Consider the following 27,533-nt stretch of genomic DNA (forward strand, 5'->3'; position numbering starts at 1 on the left):
ACAAAGACTCTAGGTGACATAAAGTGTCACTCTATAATTTAATTAGAGAAGGAGCTGATTAATAGACGTATCAAATAATAGTGCAAATTTTAAGATTTTTTTTGCAAAGGAGGCTCGCTAACTTTCAGAGTTCATGTCTCGAGAACGGCTTATGATAAAATTACGTTTAGTTTTTCGAAAATGTTTGAAGATAATAATAATGTAGAATAAAACACTGATCCTAACTTAAAAATTCAAAGTTGACCTTCGCAGGCCTTTTTCATGGTCATCTCAAGGTCGAATAAGTAACAGCATAATCGGAAGATTTTCGAGGAAGCCTGGTTCTGGTAGTGCTACTTACATTTGACATTCAAATTGATCGAGCTCTGCGCCGATCCCAGTCTATTGGTGGCTTGGCAGGTGTAAGTGCCAGAGTCCTCGGCGTACACCGTCAGAACGTCCAAAGCGGCGAATCCAAAGTCGCAGGTGGTTCTGTACCTGTGACCGGTGGACAGTGGTTTGCCATTGTGGAACCACTCGACCTTCATGGTCGGGTCAGGGTAAGGTTCGATACGGCACTCATAGTGTGCGCTTTGACCTTCGACTAGGTTGGTAGGACCGTTCAGTTGGACCGTGAAACGAGGTTTCTCTTTCACGACAACCTCCTCTTCTTCGCGGCGCTGGTACCTGCTGGTGTCCTCCAGGATCTGGATCTTCGACAGCGCGCTCTCGTGCTGCGACTCCAATTGCAACGCTGCTTTCGCTGTGTCGGGGAACAGTATTTGTCAGCGTGTCGTTGTATGTGGTCGTATGTATTGTATATATGAACGGCCATCTGCCATTTCTTCGAATGACAGAATTTTTCTTTTGTTTTCTTTGATAGAGAGTGTAACACTTATTTTCTTATTACGTATTAGGACAGGAAAACTTTTACGTGATAACTTTTACAGCGATACCATAAACACACTGTATAATATATTTTATGTAATATGTAATTCGTTATTAATGCAAGTAATAGCTTTTATAAATGATACCAAAAATTCATTAAAACGTTAAAGTATCGTGTTAAAATACTGTCTTAATAACGGTGACAAACTGTATTACTGCTTCAAATCTTAGTATAATAAAAAATAAAGTATTCGTTATAGTCTATGAAATATTATGTATAAATAATATACAAAAACTGGAATAGAAATAGCTGACAAAATTCGATGTTATAGTGCTTGATAGTGATGTGCGGATAATCGTGAAAACGACTGTTGTGTTCGTAGTAAAGGTCTGTAATGTAGCTTGTATTCGTGAGAAAAATTACGAAGACCACAAAAAACCATCGAAAAATAGAAAAAAAATATGCTACGAACACCAAAAAATGGGAAAAAATTGCTGCACACATAATACGTAAGTCTACGTGTTAACTATCGGTCCTACGAACTGTAAGCGCGTCTGTAGCTTATGTGACAACGGTGCTAAAGAAATTGAAGCTTCATCTTGTAAGATTACCGTCTCTTCTGCGTTTACTTACACTGGACGAAGAGTGTCGCGGATGTAACTGCTTCGCCGAGGTCGTTCACTGCACGGCAAGTGTAAGTACCTGAGTCCTCGGGATTAACGTACTTCATGTTCAGAGCGACGTATCCGAAATCGTGCATCGTGGTCACGCGATTGGCTGCAGAAAGATACTCATTAGTCTAGAAAATTTTGGAAACTTCGACCGGTCTAAACAGAATTATTTAGTTATAAGAATGGTCCGCCATTGGAGGATTAAAAGGTGAATTACGTGAGTCACTATGGATTTGTAAATACGGACGCACAAAATTTGCAACCCAGTCATAATTTATAATTCCATCGTAGGAAATTCATAGAGAAACCTTTGTTGCCCGAGTAAAAAGTTTTTTAAGGGCTGTTAACTGCTAATTGAAAATGGTACTCACAAGCTGCGATAGGAACTCCGTTTCGCAACCATTCGACTTTCAATTTCGAGTCGCCGACAGGAATCACGCGAGCCTCGAAGTGAGCTGCCTGATTTTCAGCGACCTTGAGATCTTTGATCGGCATCGTGAAGACTGGAGCTTGCGTAACGGTCTCCTCTGTTGTCGTTTTGCGCTGGTAACGCGAAGTGTCCTCCAAATAGCGAAGACGTTGCAGGGTCTCCTCATTTTGGGTCTCCATGTAGATTGATTTTTTCGCTGTTCGAGAATAGGGTAGATCAGTTTTATTATAAGAAAAGCGAGGGATTGAAGAATATTACAAGGATGGAAATTACAAGTTACCGAGATATTTGCAAACAACTTTCCCTCCCACTAGCATATTGAATTCTGTCAATAAAACTTACAGTGCACGACAGCAGTCGCCGAAGTGATGGCCTCTCCAATGATGTTCTTGGCTCGGCAGGTGTAAGTACCGGAGTCTTCAGGGTACGCGTACATGATGTCCAACGCGACGAAGCCGAAGCTGTTCGTCTCGACGAATCTGGAGCCGGCTTTGACCGGCTTGTTATTATGGAACCATTCGACTTTCATCGTTACATCGGAGACGGGGATCAATCTGCACTCGAAGTGAGCTCTCTGTCCCTCTTTGATCTCGACGTTGTTCAGGGACGTGGTGAAGATCGGTGCCTGGGTGGTCGTTTCTTCGACGACTTCCTGGCGATGGTACTTGGTCCGGTCCTCGAGATAATGGATCCGCTCGAGACCGAGCTCGTTCTGGGTGTCTGTCAACACCTGTGCGGTTGATCGGCAAGATAGAGTGCAAGACACCTCGTCGCTGCCGACGAGGTTCACAGCACGACAGGTGTAGGTGCCGGAGTCTTCGGCAATTAGATCGATTACGTCCAGAGCAACGTAGCCGAAGTCGTGTATCGGGCGGAATCGGTGTCCTGCGAATCAAATTCATTTTTCGCTCTTCAGTTAACGAGGTTACTAATTATCTTTTGTCATTATATTTAACGTTTGAGCCGTGTAGGCAAAATTGGTGCGAGTTGAAACGGTTAATTAATTGGATAATGAGGATTTAAGTAAAAGTTCCATAACACAGAATAATATCGAAGGATGTTACGTTTCTCTTACGCAAATCAAGATACAATTATATTACAGTTATTTTATTTAATCACGATTAAGCAAGTCGCTTTGACCGAGACAACTTCGAGTGGGATATAGTAAAATTGGTTGCGGTAGACCGCGGTCGTAATTGTAATGTTAACAGACGACAAAACGTCTAAAGAATGACACTCACCTACGGTAACCGGACGACCATTCTTGTACCACTCGACCTTCAAGTTCGAGTCCGTGACAGGTTCCAATTTGCACTCGAAATGAGCATGTTCTCCTTCGCGGAGGTTCTCCTGATTTTTCGGAGCGGTGATGAATCTGGGCTTGACGTTGACAATCTCGTCGACCATCTCGTGTCTCTTGTACCTGGATGCATCCTCCAGGTACTGTATTCTTTCCAAGCCTTCGGGGTGGTGCGTTTCCAAGAGAAGATCCTTCTTGGCGTGTACTCTGACGGAGCATGATGTGACAGCCTCGCCAAGCTGGTTTCTGGCCTGGCAGGTGTAAACACCCGAGTCGTCAGGGTAGACACCGAGGATGTCGAGTGCCACGTAGTCGAATTCGTAGGATGGTCTGAATCTGTGACCGGTTTTCACCGCTCTGCCATTTTGGAACCATTCGACCACCATTGTGGCGTCGCCGACGGGCTGAAGACGACACTCGAGGTGGACATTCGTTAATTCGACTGTCTCGATGTTGTGCAATGCACGAGTGAACTGCGGTGCCTGCATCACTGTCACTTCTTCTTGTTGAGTCCTGCGGTATCTATTCCGAACACAAAGGTACAGGAAATTGTAGAGAATTGTACGAAATTGTAAAAAATTCTAGAGGAAATTGTGAAAGGATATGACTAGACTGCGGATCTTTATGTAAAATCAAAAATTTCCAACTCATCTGCTCAGGTACATTAAGCAGACCGTGCAAAATTGAATTCGATAATGCATCTTTAATAATTTGGTGGTTTTTACTCACTTCGATGAATCCTCCAACATCTGAATCTGTTCGAGGGATTGTTCGTGTTGCGTTTCAGTGACGATATCAGATTTTCCAATAACTCTCACGCAGGCTGATGTGTGAGCAGTGCCAAGATGGTTGGTAGCTCTCACGGTGTACTCTCCAGAGTCAAGGACAGTCGAGTGTACAATGTCCAAAGCGACGAAACCGAAATCATAGTAAGTTCGGAACCTGGAGCCGACAGTGACGGGTCGGCCATTTTGGAACCATTCGACTCTCATCGTTGGGTCGCCCATTGGTTCCAAACGGCATTCCAAATGGATATTCTTGCCTTCGCTGACTGGCTTAGGATCGCTCAATGGCTGCACGAAAATTGGCTTCGACTTTGAAATTTCTTCGATGTGGTAGTGGGGTTCGACGAATTTCGATTCCTCGAGACGTTGCGTTTTCTCGTAGGATACGCGGTGCATGCTGCTGGTGTCGACGCTCGAGCGTGCTGTAATCGAGATAAAAACATAAATAATATATGTGTACAAGAGTTTTCATCGTCTTTGGAAAAAGAGAGATGAAAGAGAACTCACTTTCTACTACCATGGTAGCAGCCAATTGCGCTTCACCAAGAGCGTTTCTGGCAACGACGGTGTAAGTGCCAGCGTCTTCGGGTCTAACTTGAAGAATGTCGATGGCGACATACCCGAAGTCGTGGTAGGTTTGAATTCTGTTCGCGGCAGTGATAGCTTTTCCGTTGTGGTACCATTCGATTTTCATGGTCAAATCGCTCTGAGGTTCGACGCGAGCCTCAAAGTGGGCACGTTGACCTTCGACGATCTTATTAGTGCCCTTCAGATTACCCAGAAACCGTGGCGCCTGGGTCACCTGAGTTTCCTCTTGAACTTGTCGCGAATATCTGCTTGAGTCTTCGAGGGTTTGAATCTTCTGTAGTCCGGTGGGATGCTGACTGTCGAAGATGACATCGTTCTTGCTAATTACGCTCAGTTGAGCGGTGGTGTGCGTTTCACCGACGCGGTTGTAAGCGCGACACGTGTACACACCGACATCGTAAATCGTTACGTATTTTATTGTCAGCGCCACGTAGCCGAAGTTGAAGAACGTCGTGATACGCGAACCTGGAAGAAGAGCGTGCTACGTTAGAATCAGCCAAGCCAATCTCTATTAAACTATAGTATTTTATACTAGAAGACTCAATATGCTGATTTCTCAGATGGTGATTAGTTAACGCAGATTTAAAATGTGAGAATGTTTTACGATTCATAACCTAGAGCGTTTTCTTGTTTTGAATTTTCAGCCAATTTGTTATCTTCGACTTAGCCCTTTAACCCTTAGTTACTATCGACATAGAAAATCGTTATTTTCGATAAAACACTGCAGTCTATTAATTGTACATAGAATGTGTACATACTAGCTTCTACAGGGCGTCCGTCCTTGAGCCATTCAACTCTCAGGTCAGGATCGCCAACTGGCTCTAAACGTGCTTCGAAATGAGCGAATCCGCCTTCTCTAATGCTGTTCTGATCCTTGATAGGTGATTTGAATTCCGGTGGGCTAGTCGGTTCAGGCTGCTCCTGTACATACTTCTGGTGCATGGCCTGTTGATAGGCTTCCAATTCCTCGGCAGCTTCAATATATCGCTGTTGCTCGGGGATACCCAATTCTGAAGTAACGCTTGTGCGTGCTGTAACAATATATGCAAATACGTTGTAACAATTCAGAACAGAAAATATTTGCTGAACGAATTCCTGAATATTATCCCTCTACTACTCAAGGTCACATAAAGGTCACAGTATTATATTTCTTTTTTTTTAAACCACAAATAAGTTAAATATTTAAGATGCTCGACTTAGGTGGAACCAGCTTAGACGGTATATCTTCTAATTTTCTTTCTTCGCGGAATAAACGATATGAAAATATTACCAAAGACACGGAGAGATGCGGAGCTGACAGCTTCTCCCAAGCGGTTCACAGCTCTCACAGTATAAGAACCCGCATCTTCAGCTCGTAGGTGCATTATATTGAGCGAGACGTATCCGAAGTTGAAGATGGTTGTGATTCTCGAGCCTAGAATGTAAAGGTTCGTGAATAAATACGCAGACGAACGCAATATTAACCCTAACTAGGAAAGAGGGTGTTACAATGTCTAAAGTATGTTACTCTAACTTTCTACAACAGAAGATTTTTCAAAGCTTCATCAGTTGTGGTCTACACCTTAAAATTTGATTGCAATATCGTTTTCAGTCTAGCAAAGTGGGTTACTTACTGGAAACCTGGCTTGCAATAAGGTTGACGGGAGAAAATCGGATTTCTTAGTATACTTACTGGCTGTGATTGGCCTACCATCCTTGTACCACTCCACTTTCATCGTGGGATCACTAACAGGGGTCAGCTGCGCCTCAAAATGGGCGTTTCGACCTTCCTGCAGCTCTCCTAGATCCTGGAGCGGGCGGATGAAGGCCGGCCGCTGTGGAGAGATCTCCTCCACACTCTCCTGCCGTTGATATTTTGAGTAATCCTCGAGCTGTTGGATATATTGAAGGCTATCGGGGTATTGGCTAGCCTGTTCGATTGTCGCGCGTGCTGAAATCATCGTTTCATTGAGAAAGAATTCGTCAAACCGTGAATTCGTGTCTCTACCACTTGCAAAAATTGTTCAACTTCTATGAGGGATCGAAATACAGTAACATCTCCGTAACTGTCGCAAAGCCGTCTACCGTAACTGTCAAAATTTCATCCCCACCACTGAGGGTTCCCCCTTGAAACCAGTCGACGTTTCTTTATCTGTTCTCGTTGGAACTTATAATGTGATATGAAGAAATTAAATACCATTCAAACAAGTTCATAATACTTTCGATCCCTGATTTCTGTACAGTCATCTTTTCGAATGAATTTCGATGAAAGATATTTTACCAGTCACGCTGAGGGTAGCTCGAGATTCGGCGACTCCAGTCGAACTCACGACACGGCACACGTATTCGCCGCTGTCTTGTATCACGATGCTGATGAGGTCGAGAGAAATGAAGCCAAATCGGAAAATGGAAGTCGCTCGGGAACCTGGGAACACGTTGAATAGAGTCCAGTCAGATTTAGCTTTTAAAAATGGATTAATTATTTTCTAGTTTGGAAAATTCTTAAGTCGATTTGATGCGTCGAATAGTTCCCTATTTTTAAAATTATGTTAGAATATGTTAGATCTATCTATCTTGAAAATAGAGTAGTTTCTAATACGAAAGTTTGATAAGGGTTAAGCGGGACGTGAAAGCTTTCGGAATTTAAAAAAAGGAAATGAACTTACTCGCATCGAGAGCTCTTCCATTGACATACCACTCTACCCTCATGGTGGGATCGCCCACCGGTTCGATTCTGGCCTCGAAGTGAATTCGTCCACCCTCGATCTGATGGACGTCCTTCAATGGTATAATAAAACGTGGCGGTGGATAAACTCTGTCCTCCTCAGGCGGAGGCAAATACGGCTTGGCACGTTCCACGTGTCGCAAATAAATCACTTCGGGGCCAGGCGCAGGTCTACAACAATTTTTGATTATTTTCGCTAGTCTCGATTAACTCAACTCTGAAGTAGAATTACTTCAAGTCGTACCATTAAGCTTCCAGTTTGCATAAGAGAAAAATTGTTACATTAATAGCCTGTACATACACTCGATTAAATTTACAAAATATTCGTATACAGTTCTCCCAAAAATGTTCAGTTCTCACACTTTAGAAATACTCGGTTCTGGCGAGGGTCATATATCGGATAGGAGAAACTATTCTTTGATTCACTTAAACGTAGAAAAGGACAACAAGGCTCTAGAGGCCTCGGTTACCCAGGAATGCTGCAGGAATCGCAAATGACCCAACTCGATAAATGTCCAAAACACGGTTCTGGCAAGGGTCATATATCGGGTAGAAAAAACTTTTCTTTGATTCACAACGATATACTTGACCCGTGCTATGTTACACTCCTCAGCGTCCGAGGCCTCTCGAGCTTTGTGGCCCCTCTCGGGGTATACCCCGTGGTAGTGGGGATAATTCCGCGACATTTATCATCCAGGCCTCGGCGACATATATCGAGAATTCACTGAATCTGATAGTGGTTGATTACTAACTCTGGTTCGATGACTTTCGTCGGTCGGGGTAAATTCAGGCGTCTTGGTTCGGGGGCTGCTCCTTTCGGTGTCTCCACGAAAAGCCGTGCTCGCGTTGCAGTAGAGCCGGCTACATTCTGCGCTGTGCACTGATACCAAGCTGCATCCGACAATTTCGCGTAGGATATATCCAAAGATGAAGCTCCGCTCCCATCCGTCGATATACGCACATCCGGTCCAGGTGTTAGTGGTACACCGTCCTGTTAAAAGACAATTTCAATCGATTCTCTTATTAATCCTTTCAGGTTGTCTCTTCCGAGTTTCAATGCACAACAAATTTATATAAAGACGTAGTTTACGACACAACTCTCGTGATCAGTGTAGTTCTAAAAGCGGTGTTTTGATTAGCGAATTTTCTTGTTGAAATTACCTTCTGCCAAGTGATACGCGGTACAGGGGTGCCAACCGCGCGCGCCATGAACACAACCGGTTCCCCTTCCTTCACGTTCGTTGTTGTGAATCGTTCCACGAATTTTGGCGCAACCACTTGTTCCTTCTCGATGACATTCAAGTTACATTGGAAGGACGTTTCTCCGGCTTTATTTCTCGCGACGCAGGTGACGACGCCCGCGTCTGCGCGGCTCACGTTGGTGATCATCAGTGAGTTGTTGCCGGATTCGTTCACCAGGATCTTGTGAGTGAAGTCGTTGGCCACTTGTTGGCCGTTTATGTACCATGTTACTTCCGGATATGGACGGCCGGTTACGCGACAATCAAACCTAATAAATAATACAATTTTTAATAAATACGCGTTGTTGCATTATTCGTTAATATTATAACCTTAATATATAACTTCTTTGTAAGCCCACATTTACCCCCAGCACTTGAAGTTTTTGGGGGCGGGGCATCACTCTGAGGTGGGGATGAGTCTTCTATGAAACCACGCCCACTTTTACCTCTACTTCTTTACCCCCACTGGTCCTCACACCCCCTTGCCCTCACTTGTGAACCCAGAACCCATCAGCTGATGTAGTGTCAGAGTATGACCAGCACATGTGGTGCCAGGAGGCGTGGTCGAAAACTCACCTACCCTATGCTACTTACTAGATTAAAAATGGAACGTACCTGGTCATTTTTCCTTCGGTAGCATCACGATCGGTGCAGGTGCGGACGAAATTTGGCGGCAGAACTTTGCCAGAGTCGGACTCGCCGGTCGATTCTACTTGCTGAGTCTTAACTGTCTCTTTCTGATAGGCCTGGTAAGCTTGATCCACTTGGTCGGCACTGGACTCGATGGCAAGGTAGGCGGAGCTGACGGTGCAACCTTGAGGATTTTCTGACAGCAAGGTGTAGTGGCCGCTGTCTTCCGGTAGAGCGACTCTGATCCTCAATGTGGCTTGTTGGTTCGAGTAGCTCATCTCCACGCGTTGCGAGTCGCGGATCCTTTGGCCGTTTTTGAACCAAGTTAACTGAAACAAACAACGTTCCAATCAATTCGATGATTCATTGTAAACCCTTAACGTTTCGAGCATTTTTTTGTGCCGTCAGCAATCCCAACTGTACAATGAAACACTCGAGACCAAAAACTTTATTCTGTGAAGGGAACATTGAAAATATATTTGCCTTGATTTGTCTTATCTTGTTTATGAATGTTTCTATAGCGATATTCACGGAGAACAAGTATTTAAACTTACTCTCGGTTTCGGATTGCCAGAGATCTTCGCTGTGAAAACGGCGTCCGATCCTTCGACGAGCTTCGAGTTTCTTGGCTTCTGCGCGAATTGCGGAGGTGCAACCGGTCCCAGGTTACGATCCACCGTCGTCGAAATCTGCACGTCCGATTCGCCCACGAAACGGCGAGTAATCGACTCTCGAAATTCTGTCTCTCGCAGCAGTCTGTACTCGAACGTGTCGACCTGTAATTTCATCGAATTAACATCCCTTCTCTGTCTGCGGCCAAAATAAAAAGTTTCCTGCAAATATGTCTCGATCGAGAAAATACAGGGTGTTTCGTTTCGAAAAAAATTTCTTTACAAAAATTGTTCTGTACGAAGGGAACAATCTTATGGCGTAATTTATTCAGGACTCGAATGGTAGGTAAACAAATTTTTGTCGTAACTTCAGTGCGTCACGAGATATTTCCGTTTTCAGATAGATGAAACACCCTGTAAATGCCCTAGACGAAGATATTGAACGAGTAGTAACCTTGAAGTCTTCGATACTGGTGGAAGATCCATTCATGTAGCTTCGTTTGTCAACTGTTTGCTGATAGCTACGCTGTTGGAAAGTCTGACTTCCTGTTTGGCTCTTCTGTTCGGTCGACTGGAAACTCTGCGCGAATTCCTTCCTGTAACCGCCCATCTGCTGCTGCGGAGGCCCGAATCCTTCTGGCTGAATGTAGACCGAGCAAATCGCTTCGCCTAAACAAGTTATACAAAAATAAGAATTTTCGTTGTATCTGTAACTAAGTTATGCTGATAAATCATAACGTATGTTAATGACTTACCATATTGGTTCTTAGCACTGCACGTGTACTCGCCCTCGTCTCCGGGACCGATCTGATTAATTTGTAGAGTCACCGTTCCAGTTTTATCGTCGTAAGACATCCGAATTTTCCATGACTCTAACAATGGGGCACCTTTGTGCGTCCAGGAGACAGCGGGCTTAGGGTTTCCCCTAACGCGCCCTTCGAAAATTGCGTTTCCACCCTGCGCGAATCTGGCGTTCTTGAAGATTTGCTCGAAAACCGGCGGCGATGGATCACCGGGTCTGCCGGAAAATCTGTACAAACACGGAAAATGTCATTTTCCAACCTTTCCAAAAATAATTCCCTACTTCCTATTCGACAAAGAAAGATTAACACCTTGACCGCCACGTCGGTCATATATGAGCACCACAACTTCTTTACCAAAGTTGAAACTCAATTTTGACTAGAATCTATTGATGAAAACAAATTTTATTAGGATGTACGAGGTGTGAGAAAGTTACCACAAAGTCATCCACTGAGCGAGAATGAATATTTTAAAACGAACTTACTATGACTTTATTTATAGCTTTCGATTCTCGTATAGAAAACATGACGGACTTTTTGAGGGACGTAAGTATGTAAAAATATCGAGGTACTTACGCTGGTACCGTGGGCGTCGACTGCATCACAATCTCCCCTTGAACTGCAAAGAAAAAGAAAACGAAACGTTAGGTCATCACGCAATGAGGAGCACGTACTATGTGCATCCGTTATACAATTTGCGGAAACGTAGAAATGTCGTTAACAGTACGGAGGATGAAGAGAAGACGCGATTCGAGAGGAGACTTCAATGCGAGGATAGACACTCTAAGGGAATGACGAAAATAGAGAAATAGGTGTTATTGCATACAATACGTTTATTTTAGACCTACCAACATGATTAGAAGAGGGAACCATCATTTAACTTATGTTCCTTACAACCAGCTTAGACAGCTTTTTATTTGCATAAAGATTCTACTCGTGATACGGATTTTATGCATTTGTGATAAAAATGGCCGCTTTGGAAATACAAAACAGAGAAAAATAATTTTAAAATACTGATAAAATAAAAATACTGATGAAATTATAAATTTAAAAATACTGTCGCTTTATGTCCAACTTATTAAAATTGTTAAGAAAAGAAATAAATGTGTACGTAGCTCTTATGGTTTGCGATTAAAACAGGCAATTTTTATTTTACAGAAAAATCCGCAGTGACAAGTCAGAACTTCCGAGTCGGGATAAATCTGTAGAATTGAACGTACGTCACGGACATATCGAATCGCGTCAATAACATTGAGCGTTAGAATAATTTTTATGTCCGCTTTCCTTTTTCACGATTCTGGAAGGAATTTCGTTCTCGTTCGAAGCGTTCATCCGAAAGAAAAATGCACGTCCGAGCTTTCGCCCGATTCTTTTGGCGCTCGTTATTCTTATTTCTGGGCACGCGCCTCCTCCATCTGCATTTCCTCTGATTCCTCCGAACTGGGCTAGAACGAATCGAGGAAACGAACCGTTGATGCCGTTTTTTACGCTGTCGTCGTCACGCGCCGTGCGGTTCACGCATTTTTTCCACAGACTTGTCTGCGTCTGGACGCAGTTAATTCAATTACAGAGTCTTTCTAGCTTTTTTCCTCGAAAGATGAAGTAACCATCGAATTTATTCAGATAACAATAAACGTGTTACTCGAAATCTCGGTGGTCCTGCAGGCTGGCCTATAAGTCACTTTCCCATTTAAAAGACGGATAACTTTTTCTGAAATTTTTTTGTTTCGGAGTTTTGTAGTTCTTTCTTTGGAAATTTCTAAAGGAAAACTTCACATTTATGTACTTTGATTTTCTGGCAATTTTTAAAGTCGATATTTGCCACTTAACGTGTCAAATGTAGAACAAGTCAAGAACGTGTAAAAATAACGATTCTTCGAGTGAGTTAATTTGCATCTTGGGGCTCTTCCTAGTTTGACGATAAAAAAGTGATGTGAAAAGGCTCGAGCGATCGCAGGTGGCTAAATTAATAAATCATGGAAGGAAATTAATTGGTAGATCCTACAAACGAAGATAAACATTCGATATAATCTTGGTGCACACTGCTAAAACTACTTTCGTTATCACGGTTAAGCGGCTAAGTAGATTCTAGGGGCAATGACGCCACCGTTCGGAAGTCTCAACTGCATTCGCATTCAATGCATATGCTATAACATAACCTGGCACAATAATTCAAAACCTTTAATATATCAATTATTTTAAAAATTTGTTAATATTACACGTAATATCGTCATGTAATGTAACACGGTACAGGTGTAATGTTTAAATGATGTATGTTACGTTTAGTTAATTCCAGGATACCAACAATTTCATTTTAGAGCGTAGGGGGTACATAAATCTTTTTTGTGTATCGTGATATATACAAAATCAATAGCACGTTTTTATCGTTTCAAAATTGGAAGACGATGGTATAAATTGAACAGTGACGTTTTATTGTGCCAATGCACGTGGGAGGTGCACAATAGGGAATCAAAAATTTGGTATGACAGCCTCGAGCGTAGACATGTCTTTTCGACTGTAGATGAATTAACATATTTTGATATTTCGCAATGAAACATTGCACCATTGATGTTAACCCCCTCCCCTTCGCTCCATATCTAAAACGCAGATTAACACGTCAACACACTATAGAGTTTAACGGAAAATTTAACACGTTGTCTTGTCAGCGTCGTTCGAGTCACTCGGGATAATAATATATTTTTGTTCCGCCAAGCCAAGAGTTTCATGGACCTCCAAATAAAACTTTGGAAAAAATTCTAAGAACAAAACGATTAAAAAATATCGATATTTATACTTTTTGGTTAAAAATAACAGTTATTAATGCCCAAAAAAAATTGGATCCTCCTCCTCGACAACGATCTGATTAAGATCGTGAAGTGGAATAGGGAGCTCCAAGTATAAATCGATGTTTACTCGAAAAAGGGCCGAAGAGGAATAGGCGTTCGTTAAGAGTGATTTTCTATGACGGTTGTCGATGACATCGACCCGAAGAGGCACAAGGTGCTTGTCCACAACCTTGCGAGGCGGAAGGTCAGCCGGGGCTACAGACACGTCGTCGTCTACCTGGCGCAATAAAAAGAATGAAATATAGCGTCGGAGCGGAAAAGAGAGCGGTACCATTTTCGCTCGGACGGCGGCGACGGCGACGGGGGCGTGCGATGTCAGGGAGAAGGATGTAATGTGGTCGGATAACCACGGGATCCTATTTTTGCATCCAGATGGGGATCGCGTTACCGTGGGCCATTTTAGGAGCAACTATCTTTGCGCGGCGCCCAGCGCCGCGACGCGTCGCGTCTACGCCGGCCGGACTACATGCACCTCTCGACCAATCGCCAGGGACGTTACGCAAAGCTAGTCACTGACCAAAATAAAACAGCTCCTAACGCTGTTTCCCTTCTGCCCACCACTACTCGCGCCGGGTCTTTTTCTCTTTCTAGCCCCGACCGACAATATTTAGCGGATGTTTATTGCAAACACTGTTAGCTAGAACGTTCGGGTATCCGGACCGTCAATTTCCCTTCGGTTTTCGAAGAGGAGCCCTGCTATCCTTGCCCTTGTCACACCCAAAAGTGAAATGGTGCAATGGAACCTCGATTATCCGAACTAAACTAGAGAACGCGAGTGTCCGATTTATAGAACAGTTACCTATTGTTAGTTACAATGCTAGATTCAGTCTTTACCGATTCGTACAATAAACAGTGTTGCATATGGACCACCTTGGAGTAACCTATTTAAATTTCAAGCTTGTTGGAATAATGGAGGCTTCGGATATCAAACGTTCGAATAATCAAGGCCCTACTATACTTCCAAAAGTAGATTCCAAAAGTTCGTGCCCGATTTGAAAGTAAAATCTCTCTACGTTTTGCAAGCTAGTGGATTCCTTTTTCTTAAAAACTGCATGATTTCTTTGCACAGAAGGTCTGGAGGCCTTTGTACAGGGTGTCCCATCTGAAGTAGGCCAATCTACATATCTCCCTCATTTTTTATGACATAAAACATTTTAATGGCACAATATCAATGGTTTCAAGGCGGAATGGTTCAAAGGAGAAATGTTGCTTGAAGGATTAAAAATATTATTTACATTAAGTTAATGTATAATTAATTTTCAAATATTCTTGTATGCAAGACTGAGAACGAAACTAAATCTCGGAATATTCTCTTATTGAAATAACTGTACATCGATTACTATTTCCGATACTTTTGATTTGAAATGTACCAGCTGTGGTTAGCTGTCACCCCGTTCGCCTCTCTCTCTTTCTGCGTCTCACGACCGATAGACCGTCGTCGGTTATTGTTTACAGGCCGACCAGACAGGTTGCTTCTGTCGCAATCAGCTGTTTTCAGACTTAGGAAGTCGAAGCGTAATCTACAGCGATTAAAAGCCACCCGTTGACCGTTTAACCGATCGCTGTGTACCTACGACAGAAGAAATAAGTAGGCCGAAACCACTGCCAAAGGTGGGCGAAATCGGATAAATTGCACCGTTGCGTTTTAATCGGCTCGTTCGGCTACGGTTCTTGAAAACTAGCTTGACCACAGGGCACTTTCCTCTTCGGCATTACCTTAGCTTAGAATAGGTTGGACCGAAGGTGTCAACGGGACCTGCCCGTGAGACATAACAAGTCTATCCTTTTAGAAAAAGTTCGGAAACTCGATTGCTTATTTTTTGGTCCCCTTGTTCAGAAATTACATGGTGCTTGCCGTCTGAGATAGGCAAAACTGCGATTTTATTCATAACGTGCGCTTCTGTAGAGAATTATTTGGTTACCTTTGTTTACAACATGGTCGCCGTCGCGTTTATTTCGGTAACAATCTTCGTAGCTATAACATTCTATTAAACAGAGGGTATCCTTTCGTAAACGACGAAAAAGATTAGAAACTCTTCGAATATTGTATGTTGGAATTTTAAATAACAAAATAGATATTTGGAGCTTTGACTGAAAGACATATATATTAAATAGACATTTTCTTCTTTCATTTATAATTTGAATATATTGAAAATGATATGTCTCTTTATTTTTCATATAAATGCATAAAACCCAAAATTGTTGCGTATTATTCATTTGATTTTCATGATCAAAAAGCTGGTCCAATCAACGACACTATATGTTCTTACTTCTCGGCTTGTTATTCGCAAATGTTCATTCATCTAGTAGTTTCTCCCATTTCTTTTCAGGGAACCTGACTCACGACCATTCTGATCGACCAGTTTCATTGAGAGATCGAAATACATACTTCCGCGTTTAGGCACTCGTATGATAACGTAAAAGTATTCGTGAAGCAGTTCGAATCTCTCTTTTGATTACAGCACGTCTGCGGATGTGAGGTAATAGGCTATTACTTTCAAGGTTTGTTCTATTTATAAGTTTTTCGGAGGTGATTAAGCACAGTTATACCTGCTAAATTTAGAATGACAATGCGCAGTCCGAACGATAGAATGGAAATCATTCTACCATTAATTACGCAAACAGACCGGTAGCAAATATGAAGCCATTTTTTGCAAGCAACTGAACATTACATTTATTCTACAGATAATGTAAATTCATTTTTCGTTCAAAACGAAATATGCCAATGGAAATACAAGTAAAATCAGGAGTAGGGTAAAGGTCCCAATTACTGTGCCCATATCAATTATCCTTGACATATAATTAACATACATCTCTTTTTACTGATTTTACTAATTCTGATGACAAAAATCGAATATCTCTTTTTTAGCATCCATTACGCTTTAGAAATAAGTATAATTCATATAGGCACATAACAATGATCGCGTTTGATTAAACTATTGTGTTAATAGCACTACTAAATAATAAAAATAATCATAGAAATAATTATTCCTCAGTTGAAAGATGTACATTCCACTTTCCATGGTACATCCTCCTTTCTCCAATTTGTCAACACATTCTCGGGCTCGTATAATTAATGATCAGGGCGATGACGTCCAGCAATATTTTTAATTCCACGAAACGCAAGACGCCTTGTCGGTTTTCCTTTATTAATAATGATGATTTAGTAGCGTGCCGCATCGTCGCCTCGCGTGAAATAGCAGACGCTTGTCACAGCTGACGAAAGCTGCGTTGTCAGTTGTTTCTTGTATCCTACGCATCATTTGTATTCCGAATTTACTCTCTGGCCGATACTCTGATTTTCACTGACATTTAAGAGCTCTGGCAATGGACGCGTTAAACTTCGAGTCGGCTAGAAACAGTGACCAAAGAGATAATCGTGCGTTAATGTCACGATAAAAGATGGCCGAAAAATAACTGATACACGAACTTATAATAACCCCTGACTGACACATCAGAACCTCCGAAACTCTTCAATTTTCTAAAGAAACTTTTATCCGGCTGCAGTCATTTTAAATTAAACTCTTATAAATTAAAGATTTCCTAAGTCAATTGTCCCAAAACGAAACGTATTTGTCTTGTTAAGAATTTTAATAAATCAAGAAGGAAAATACTCATCGAATACTATTCATCAAAGAATAAATTTGCGTAATCACTTGTCATCGTTTGTATCAACCGAATCAAGAAGTAGTCATTGATGACACCTACGCGTTCTCTTCTCTCCGTATCAGCAATTAAAGGTGCAAATATTTAAACGTTTTTTGGATTCCGGGAGATAGTATCAACGCTATCAAAAAATTTTTGGTACAAGTGCCAAGAATTTGCAATCATAACATGAATGCCATAACGTATCCGTGACGTCTTCAGGCATTAAGGACACATCAGTTGAATCTAAACGAATGAAAATAATCCATGAACACCAGCGACAGATGAAATCGCAATTTATTACAAAAATATAAGAAAGAAGAAAACGGTGAACAGAGAAGAAATACCAAATGGATGTGAAAACAGTTGTTTGAGAAAAATTGTAGGACGGTACAATGAAAGTGACAATCAGAAAAAACTGCGTTGCCCCGTAATTAAATTTGACAATTCGCCACGAAGCAATTGCACTCGTGAAGCTTTCGAAATTCTCTACGGTACAGTCTCAAGGGACTTGTAATCATGAATCAAGTATGAGTACGTGGCCGATATTTTTGGTTCGTTCTCGCGGCGAGTCTCATTCGTCGGAGCCGCAACGAGCGACCAAAATTTATCGGCCTTCCGATAAAATTTAGACGCTCCAAAAATTACCGAACACTCGCCGAGAAACAAACGAACGACTTAACGCGCGGAGGGATCTGCCAAAACCGTTGTCGAAAACAAATTGATGACCCATTCATTCCGGTTGCGTAACTCTGATACTTGCTTCTGCGGATTCCAAACAATTTCTTGAACTCGTCACACTAATGCGTTCGAATTTCTCTAGCGTTCGAAATCTGGATCAATCATGCTGTTACGTAGATCGGATAAACAGAAGCTTCGAATATTCGCTTGCATTCTGTATATCATTAATAGATTTCAAGTTTCGTGCATTTAGAATTCGCACTCATTGCAATAAAGAAGTTGTTGAATATACATTTACATGTTATATTTATATCATCAATTTCTTTTTTACTCCAATGAACTTTACAATTTGATATATCTAGGCTACGGGTTTCAATAGTTTAGAATCTGTGTATAGTAAGTAAATTATGTTATAGTTTACGATGATTCCTACTATATAAATATAGCACGATCTCAAAATACAGAATCATTTCAAATTCTTGCATCACCTTCACTTGAGAAAAAGTTTACTTCATTAATTTAACCCTCTGAGTGCAGAACAATTCAAATAGAGACTAGGGTAAGGGACCCAATTACTGTATACTAATTATGCATCCTACACTGACAATGATTACGTTAATTTCAATGAACAATACTTACAATTGTGCGGCTCTTAAATTTCATTCGTCAGTTGTTTAAAAAAAAAACATGAACCAAGTGAAAAATATTATGAACAAATTTTTCAAAAAGATATTCAGAAAAAGCCACTGAACATATTAAATTAATAAATATTTAAATGAATTGCAGTAAATAGTTTTGTAATTGTAAGTACTATTCTGTCAATTTTATATCTATTTCTCTGAACATCACTACAGAGTGTTTATTTTAAGATTAGTAAACATGACTAAAGATAAAACATCACAATGCATTCTAATGTGTATAATGTATGGATTTGCATAAAATCCTGTATCGAATATAATATCTCATGACTATATAAAAATCTGACGTCAACAAAAGCAGGGAAGATCAAAGTGGGCGTATCCAAGAAAAATGAGTGCTAAACATTTCGATCAGGATGATTAAACGAACAAGAATATTCTGACACTGACAAACTAGCCAGTGCCTTATTTTGGCCAAATGATTCATGGGGTTCAAGACGCAACTTTCCCGCCCTAGCGCATTTTTCTTCGATTACGCGCCCTAAAACAGAACTGTCTTCTTTTTCCCCATTTTCGGATGGGATTCTGGCACGATTCCGATTTTTGCATGGGATCGCGCAACAAGCTCCAGAATCATAAACACAATATAACAACTAAACGGTATTTTCATCCGCGTTTTCCTCCCCATTGGAACAACTCCAATTTCATATTCGCCGGAATTCGCGTAAAGTGCTATTTCGCTGTGACTCGCTAACATCAATTTTCCGCACCGAAAATAACGATCCGCATGTTCTAACACTTTCTAACACTGTTTAACCGCACTGCTAACATTTTGCAATTTTTTTAGACAGTTCCGCGTCCTCCTATGTACTGTTTTCCCGTGAATAATTGTCAAAGTGGAAAGCGGTTTACATTTCCGTAATTTATCCAATACTAAAAATGACAAGATTGAGTTTATTTAGACTTTTGCAATTTTTATAATAAGATGTGATCGAATGAAGAAAATTCAACTATTCTCGTAAGCTTTTCGAAAAGCATCGTTCACTTTAACATTGCAGGTGGCTGTAAACATTTGTTCAATAATGTATGCAGCCTTCGTCAGTCTGTAAACTTTCCTATGTAAACTATAATTACAGTATAATTTTATTCACACCTGCAAAACTTACTCGTAACATATTTCGTATTTCTATTGATCTACTCATCTCGTTTCTGTTAAAACGAAAGTTGGCATCGGATTAGAATTGTTTTCGAAAAAGGAAGATTTTCAAACACTGGATGCTTTTAGTAGAACCACAGCTAGTACTAAAAATCTTCATTCAAGCATAAAACAATGGCGACTCGAAACATTGGAACGATAATGATCATAGAACTTCATTCATTCAGCGTCCCAAAAATGTCAAGAGCAGCAACATTTCACTTCGCGGACCACCTCTGTGATTAAACGATACGTGCAGCTGTACGAATTTAACAGTGTACTTTAAAATCATTTGTGAATGTGAAAAAACCCCGACCAAAAATCTAATGAAAACTCTGATACATCAATATTGTTGTTACTATTAATATTGACTTATTTCAGATTAAATCGACATTCAAACTTTCAATTTCATGCACATGCTTATGGAAGAGCACACTATTTTGAAAATTTGATATAGCATACTCTGACTCGTCTGACCAGTTTTGATGTTAGTAATTATAAAATTATTATAAAATTTTAAATGTGTTAATTTTGACGAGTTCGGTAATTCTACTTTTCCAGTTACTTGTACACACGTTTTTCCTGATAACACTATTTTGATATCACCTATTCTTCCCCCAAAAAGCATACTCATACAAGTTATAAGACTGCATTTAGTCTGAGCAATATTCATTACTATATTCATCCGAATCAATTAAATTTCTCTAATCAATTATTTCACCAACATTACGTTGTTCCAAAAATGCGTTTCGTGTTCATTCAACAATTTTCGAGGAGTGTGAACATGGAAGATTAGTTTCCCATAGTTTGCTCGTTCTAACAGACCTGTCGGGATTTTCATTGGAAAAACGATCGACGGTGATGTTAAGTCATCCCTTGACAAGAATGATATATTTATCTACGAAGATTAACAGCATTCGATTCAATTATACGGGAATAAATGAGATAGTCAAGTGGTACTGATTTTCGTCCTAGTTTTTCGAAAAATCGAGCACTGTGCCCCGCGGCAGATGCGACCAGTTGTCATTGTCGAGGATCGCCGACACTTTTGCTAATTAGCCGGCACTCGGCCGAGCTCGTTGCCTCTCAGGCAACGATCGGCTAACGAAGAGAGGGGCCCCGTGGAAAGTGTGTCTGGCCAGATTTAGAAGCCGCATTTTTCCCCCTCGGAACGAGTGCAGCCGGGGACGCAATCCGCGGGCCAATGACAGATATCCCGTGTCGGCTGTGCATGGAAAGAGAGGGTGCGCAGGCAGCACACAGAACGACGATCGAGAGAAAGAGTAGAAGCATTCGGGTTTGGCTGCGATTTTGACAGCTGCGTGTTAGCTGCGTCTTGGCTTTTGCCCTCTTCGGGGAGGGCGACCCTTACGAGAACGTTTACGGCGCGTGCAGGAATTTTCGAAACGTTGGCGTCGCACATCGTGGAGAAATCTATCTTTAGAGCTCACGCAGGGGCGGTGCTCTCGCTCGAAAATAGAATATTCGTCAAGGGGATATTCTCCGCTAAGAAATCCGGAGGGATTTTCTACCGTTTATTTTCTGCCTTCGGGTTTCGCTCCGCGATCGATTCAACCAAATCGGAAACAAGAAATCGCACGATAAGCAATTCTATCGATCGGCCGAATCATAGGTCACTGCGTTACGGAGCTTTAGAAATCGCCTTTAGGACAAGTCCGAAGCTTTTTTTGTCTCTAGCCTCTGAATTTGAATTGAAGCGTCTGATTTGTTCGAGCTGAAAATGGAACTTGGATCGAAACGTTCGGGTACGGTTAGGGGAAGCGTGAAACCGATTTGTCATCATCAACAAGCCGAACTGACCTCTCTGCTGACTGGTGATTTGCTGCCGAGTGACCTGTCGTTCGGTTCTCTGTTGAATGTACTGCTGCTGTTGCTGTTGTGTGATCGTTTGCTGCTGCTGCTGCTGCTGCTGTGTGATCGTTTGCTGCTGCTGCTGTTGTTGCTGCGGCTGAGACATTTGTCGCTTCATCTTGGATCAGTAATCCAAGTCGTCGGGCTCGATTAAAATGTTCGTCGTCGACGTTCTTCCGGGGAACACGAACCGGCCCCCTCGAATGCGTTTTCTTCCGTCTGTTTCTTTCTGCTGAGGCGTACAAACTTCCCGTGCGGTGCACTCACTGGGCACTCAACAACAACAAAAATCAAAAGGAGAAACCGAGGAAACGAACGATATAATCGGTATCCTCTTGCGTCACTCGCGATTCTCTACCCGGTTTCGAAAGAGAATGAAGAAAACAAAAAAAAAATATTGTAACTGTATAATCCTCCTCGATTTCTATTCCTCTCGTAGGTCGCTGATCGTAGCGAGCTTTTATATTTCTTTTTCTTTTTTCTCGTTATTTAATATCCTCTTCAAGTTTCGTCTGTGCTGCCTTATGGCCGCGGCTCACTCCAGTCGGCAGAAGTCAAGTCATCATCAAAAGTCTTGTCCCCGAGACTCTTTAAACCAAGACGTCGGTCGAATGCGAATTGCCGGCCGATGCCGCCTCGGAAAACGAACACGGCCTTCCACGAGGACGTGCTGGCTGAACGGTGGGGGTTCTCGATCGAGGGTGGGGACGCCGAGCGTCTCGACGCCGACGCCGAGCGAGCCGAGTCAGAGACAAGGGGCTGTTCTGTGATTTTTCACACACTCGACGCCGCAACACTGTGATCCAAGATCGTCGGAACGTAGAGAAAAATCAAATTTCCAACTTCGTTTAACCCTTTGCACTCGAAACTATTTTAACTCCAAAATGAAACATTTCGTATTTACTGTTACAAAATATTAGAAATTATGTTATATATTGGGTTGGAACGAAAGTTCGTAGCACTCTTAAATTAAAATTCAAAGATAAACTTAAGATATTTATTCATAGGTTTATCTAGTAACATGATAGGTTGTCTCGAAAATGGCAAAAAGTAATAGAAGAGAATGGAACATTTGTTATTGAATAAACCTATGAATAAATATCTTAATTTTATCTTTGAATTTTAATTTAAAAACGCTACGAACTTTCGTTCCAACGCAATATTTGTAACTTCTTAAGTAGGCAATACATATCTAGTTGCGGCTATTAGCTATTTGGCCCTCGCGCGGAGGGGATAGTTCTGGGACTTTTATCGGCTAGATATCTGGGACATATATCGGGTAAATGTGTAGACGAATAATGGTCGGGGTAAAACTAACATAGTTCCGGGTACCTATCACTTTTATTCACCTGGATCGCGAGAGGCTAACACCGCATCTCAAGAGTTTAATCGTCACTAAATAAAATAATTGTAACGTAATTTTAACGTGGCTTGCATAAGGCAAACGTAACATCATTCGATATTATAGTGTTTTATAGAACTTTCACTTAATTCCTCATTGATATAAAAGCTGATTTTATTCATAAAAATATAGACGAATATTAGGTTCGATGCACGATTGCGAATTAATAATTTCCTGCATACTTTCAGTGCATAAAGAGTTTCTCTAGTGTCCGGCTTCAGCGAAGATCAGTTTGATTCGTAACAGTATCATTTATCCTGGTGGCGATACATAGGATTAAAAAAGTATCTAAATGGAAATCTTCAAACGAAATGTCAAATATCACAGCTCGGTGCAATTTATTATTCACCCTCCTATTTAGAAGCGCCATTAAGATTTCTCGAACGCGTCACCCACTAGAATTGTTACTCACGCCGCCGTTTGGATTACGGTTCCCGGATTTTCTACCGCTTTCTGCGTTTATTTCGGGTACCGAATGCTCGCGGTGTATATATTTTTCCACGGTGCGTATTTTTTCCGGCGCCTACAGGCTGCAACTTAAGCGACGGTCGCTCGTTCCAAAAATGAATCTACGCATTTCTATTTCCGTAGATGTTATAACAGAAATTTTCTAAATTAATGATTACTGTGAAATGTTTTATCTCTATCGTTCCTGAAGACCTTATCAACGTAAATTTAAAAAATCTATACTTTTCTCTTCTTATTGAAAAGAATAGATTAATAACGATTGATAACTCAACTGTTTATATAGGATAAAGCGATTAAGTACCGTTCGAGTTTGTGGCAATAAATAAAATGTCATAAACAATTTTGCAAAATATTTTCTTACGAATGTCCACGAGTGTAAGGGTGTAGAGCAGAGGTTCCCAAAGTGCGGCCCGCGAATTATATTTTTGAAATGTGCTAATAAACAATTTGTAATAAAATTATTCTCATAAGTAAAGAACGATTGTGTTATAAAATTAAATCTTTTCTTCATGTCTAACCGTTTACCTTGTTTTCTTGATCCGGAAAATATTTTGGAATTTGCAATTTGACCCACCTAGGATAAAACTTTGGAAACCTCTGGCACACACTATTATAAAATTACCCTGTTGAGTTGTGCGGTGTGCGATTGCTGATGAAGCGATCACAAAGTCGACAGGAAGGAACGAGACGAAGGGTATTGGAAAGTTTTCTTGGAATTTCGGTGGTCAACTGAGAAATTTGGTGTTTACCTAGTTCAGCGACCTAATGAAGTGAAATTGACGCGGTTCACTTATTTAATCCGGTATTATGATTGCTACGCGCCTCGTGCTCTTTCGATTCATTCCGTTCTTCTAGAAAGTGGTACAGGCCCAATTTGGAATGAACCAGGTAAAGACGGGTTTAATCGGAGATGATTAATATCCTCTTTTACATTCTTGCAAGTAAAGGAAGAGTAATGGCTATGGAGTTCTTTTTACGAAAATTAGTGGTACGTTGAAAATTGGAACAAGTGAAATTGCAAGGTTGTTACGTGCGTGGAGAATTTCGAGTGATCTCATTGTGATCGACTCATACTTTGATTACGTATTCTTACATTGTTTATTATCGATTTTTCTACCCGAAGTGCAACAAACCAGAGTGAGATGGAAATTAATTTTTTTTCTTCTTTTGTCCTTTTTGACTTCTATGAAGTTTTTAGATATATTTTATAATCGTATGAAACATACTTATTTTGTGTTTTCAACAAAATCTGAGGAGCACGTTGTATTATAAATTGATAATAACTACAAGATAATTTCCTGCTGAACGCACGATGGAAAATTGATTCATCAAAATTACCGCTGAAACGAAATTAGGCGACTACCCACGCGTGAAATGTCTCTGTCCTGATCATTGATACACATTCTGCGTGTACAATGAATCCTGTTTCAAATTTATTCACCGGCCGCGACAACTTTCATGCTGTTCGGTCTCTCAATCACAAAACCTGTATACAGAGTGTTGACACGCAATGAGACATTGTCCTCGTGACCGATCCGAATTAAGAAATTTACTTTGCACAGTGGAACAGGATTCGAAAATTCTCTACCTTTTCTCTCGGGAAGGTCACGAGAATCACGACGAACTGGTTCCACAACGCAAGGTATATTTGTAGTTGTTACTCGACAAGAGAATCCTCCGCTTATTACTTCAATTGTCCATTGAATTGTCAAGTTACACTTTCTCATGGGCAACAAGCAACACGTGCATATTACAAAATCTAAGGTAGTTTTCTACCTTGTTGACTTGCCGCGTTATGAATGAAATTCTTGAAGAGGTTACGTCGCAACAAGATCGCAAATTATTGTTCCATGACGTACAATTTATTTTATAGTGTAATGACTCTATTTTATAGTCTAATAACTGCATCTATTTCGAGTAAAAATGATAGACAAATTATAAATTAAAATAGTTTGTAGAATTGTTTTATTTCATTTTCGATTTTTTAAAAATAATTCTTCAAAATAAATAGAATAGGATTTATTTTCATCATCTAAAAGTAATTATTATTTAAGAAAGAAATACTAACCATACAGAACTTTCTATCGTTTTTATGTTTCTACTGTTTTAAATTATACCAACTCGTTCTGGTAAAAAATGCAGAAAATTCAGAGTCCATCAATTATTAAAAGAGGACATGTAATGCTATAAATTTGAATTAGTTCGAAGTTTATCTGGAATTTTTAGAAAGTTGTAGATCAGTTTGCCGTTTTTCTAGTAGAACTCAGGGTCACGAGGTCAAACTAGTTTGCAAGCAATGGTAAACAAATGCGATAGAAAAAGTGAACGAGTCGGACAATTCATGGTGACATATTTCTGACCGTAATCAAGAAGTGGTCGCATCGCGCAATTTCTGTGAAGACAGGTGAGAAACTGGTGTAACACAAAAACAGCTGCAGCTCGAGAACAAGGTCATACGAATGTATGAGGACATCGATTGTTTTGTATTCTGGCAATAGTTTTACAATACTTATCACATAATATAAAACACTCAATGTCTCTTTGTCCAAAATTTTGAACATGCTACACTTGTTAAATAATACCTAAAGTTTAGATACTTTTGTAACCAAACCGACATCGGGTAAACCACCGTCATTTAACGATTACGAAATGGAAAGAAAGTGCATATGAAATATTGATATTTCAATAGACATATTTTCCAACATTTCTAATGAATTCTACTGATCAAAACAATAACGTTGATGTTATTAAATATGATCAAATTCTGTTTCGATGCAAATTTTGCAAACTGGAAATTAGTATTTATAAACCAGTATATAAACTCTTTTCTATTAAATTGATCATTTAAATTGTTTAAGAAATCGTGAGTACGATTAAAATGATTTCGGAAGAACCACAGAGTAAATTCAAACTTATGGTAAAACCGGTGGCGACTGTCAACGATTACCCTTGTTAGACTCGCGTCGCATGATAAAATCGTGATTAACAAATTCTAGATAGTGAAGGCTATAGTCACCAGGGAATTTCGCATCCGACCGAAGACTAAATGTTTTCTTATTGTCCGGCAAGTGAACCACTGAATGACTACTCGAATCGACCGATGAATTACGCGAAAGGAGGAGAACTCGTGGCCCGAGCGGAGCCGCAAGTCGGCGCGCGGCTCACGCAGTGTTCTCGCGCTCACTGACACCCACCCACGCATCTACGCACTTCTCGCACCCTGCCTCCCGCCCCTCGCATCCCCTTTCTCCACCTTTTTCTCCTTCTTCGTTGCTCATTCTCCCGAGCGACCACTACCGAGAAGAGTTGCTCTCTCGTGGCTAACGATGGGATCAAGTTCGATGTAGTAGTGTCTCCCGCAACCAGGGACCAAAAATAATTTAATAAATATAATTAAGTAATAAATATAAATTTCCTTTCGTAAGAATGTTTGTATTACTCATATGTTTACCTGTTATTGATTTATACTGTTATATATAATTTTATTGATTTATGCGTTGCGTTAGCATTTTGTTAAATTGATGTTACCATGAGTTTTAGTTAAACAAATAGTTTCCTCTGAGTGAGCAAAGGACATTGACGCGTCAAGCCTCCTTACACTTTTGCATCAAGGAAGTTATCAACGACGAAGAAGTTCTAATCGTAACAAAAAAAGACGTAAACAAAATTTGGTTTATGGATTGATATAGCGAGTTATCTTGTCAACAATTGCTTTGCTTATATTTTCCTTGCCTACATCTTATTTGTGGGACTGTTCGAAATAATCCCGGATTTATCTCGGCAACCCTGTACGTACAATGACTTCTCTATATTTGTCGCCAAGGTCTGGATAATAAACGTCGCGGAATTATCCCCACTACCGCTGGGTATACCCCACGAGGGGCCTCGGACGCCGAGGAGTGTAAACATAACTCGGGTATGTCTCCTGGACGGTACACAACGCTGACAAGACCCGTGTTGTTGACAAACATCGAGAATTCACTGTACTTGTAAGTATTGTTCTCATTTTCTGAGATGCTCGTGAAATGTCCGGAACCATGAAGTCAGATTCGAATCCACTTGCAACGCACTTAAAGGTGCAATCTTCTTTCTTCGTTTCATTTCTCCGGATTGCTTAATTTTCGTCTTGTGTCTCCCTCCAGCAATGCGTTCCTCTTC

General features: G+C 40.8%; 1 protein-coding gene across 21 annotated transcripts in view; it reads right to left on the reverse strand.

The window, feature by feature from the left end:
- The window catches only part of Sls (sallimus), a 197,246-nt gene that overhangs the window by 93,311 nt on the left and 76,402 nt on the right, over nucleotides 1-27,533 (reverse strand). For 16 of the 21 annotated variants that reach the window (XM_076790966.1, XM_076790961.1, XM_076790964.1 and 13 more), the window contains exons 1-20: nucleotides 21,455-22,132; nucleotides 11,205-11,247; nucleotides 10,584-10,858; nucleotides 10,283-10,497; nucleotides 9,772-9,993; nucleotides 9,203-9,546; nucleotides 8,508-8,856; nucleotides 8,099-8,337; nucleotides 7,288-7,517; nucleotides 6,903-7,046; nucleotides 6,315-6,572; nucleotides 5,913-6,056; nucleotides 5,401-5,673; nucleotides 4,562-5,107; nucleotides 3,999-4,476; nucleotides 3,211-3,791; nucleotides 2,312-2,854; nucleotides 1,911-2,165; nucleotides 1,502-1,645; nucleotides 341-742 (exon numbers count right to left, since the gene is read on the reverse strand). In XM_076790966.1, coding sequence (XP_076647081.1) covers nucleotides 341-742; nucleotides 1,502-1,645; nucleotides 1,911-2,165; nucleotides 2,312-2,854; nucleotides 3,211-3,791; nucleotides 3,999-4,476; nucleotides 4,562-5,107; nucleotides 5,401-5,673; nucleotides 5,913-6,056; nucleotides 6,315-6,572; nucleotides 6,903-7,046; nucleotides 7,288-7,517; nucleotides 8,099-8,337; nucleotides 8,508-8,856; nucleotides 9,203-9,546; nucleotides 9,772-9,993; nucleotides 10,283-10,497; nucleotides 10,584-10,858; nucleotides 11,205-11,247; nucleotides 21,455-21,623 — 5,854 coding nt within the window. In that variant the 5' untranslated portion in view covers nucleotides 21,624-22,132. Of the gene's footprint in view, nucleotides 1-340; nucleotides 743-1,501; nucleotides 1,646-1,910; nucleotides 2,166-2,311; nucleotides 2,855-3,210; nucleotides 3,792-3,998; nucleotides 4,477-4,561; nucleotides 5,108-5,400; nucleotides 5,674-5,912; nucleotides 6,057-6,314; nucleotides 6,573-6,902; nucleotides 7,047-7,287; nucleotides 7,518-8,098; nucleotides 8,338-8,507; nucleotides 8,857-9,202; nucleotides 9,547-9,771; nucleotides 9,994-10,282; nucleotides 10,498-10,583; nucleotides 10,859-11,204; nucleotides 11,248-21,454; nucleotides 22,134-27,533 lie in introns of those variants that run through there. The other 5 variants (XR_013082566.1, XM_076790967.1, XM_076790965.1 and 2 more) reach the window with 4 other exon arrangements.

The sequence above is a fragment of the Halictus rubicundus genome, chromosome 7 (assembly GCF_050948215.1).
Source record: "Halictus rubicundus isolate RS-2024b chromosome 7, iyHalRubi1_principal, whole genome shotgun sequence".
Lineage (NCBI taxonomy): Eukaryota > Metazoa > Arthropoda > Insecta > Hymenoptera > Halictidae > Halictus > Halictus rubicundus.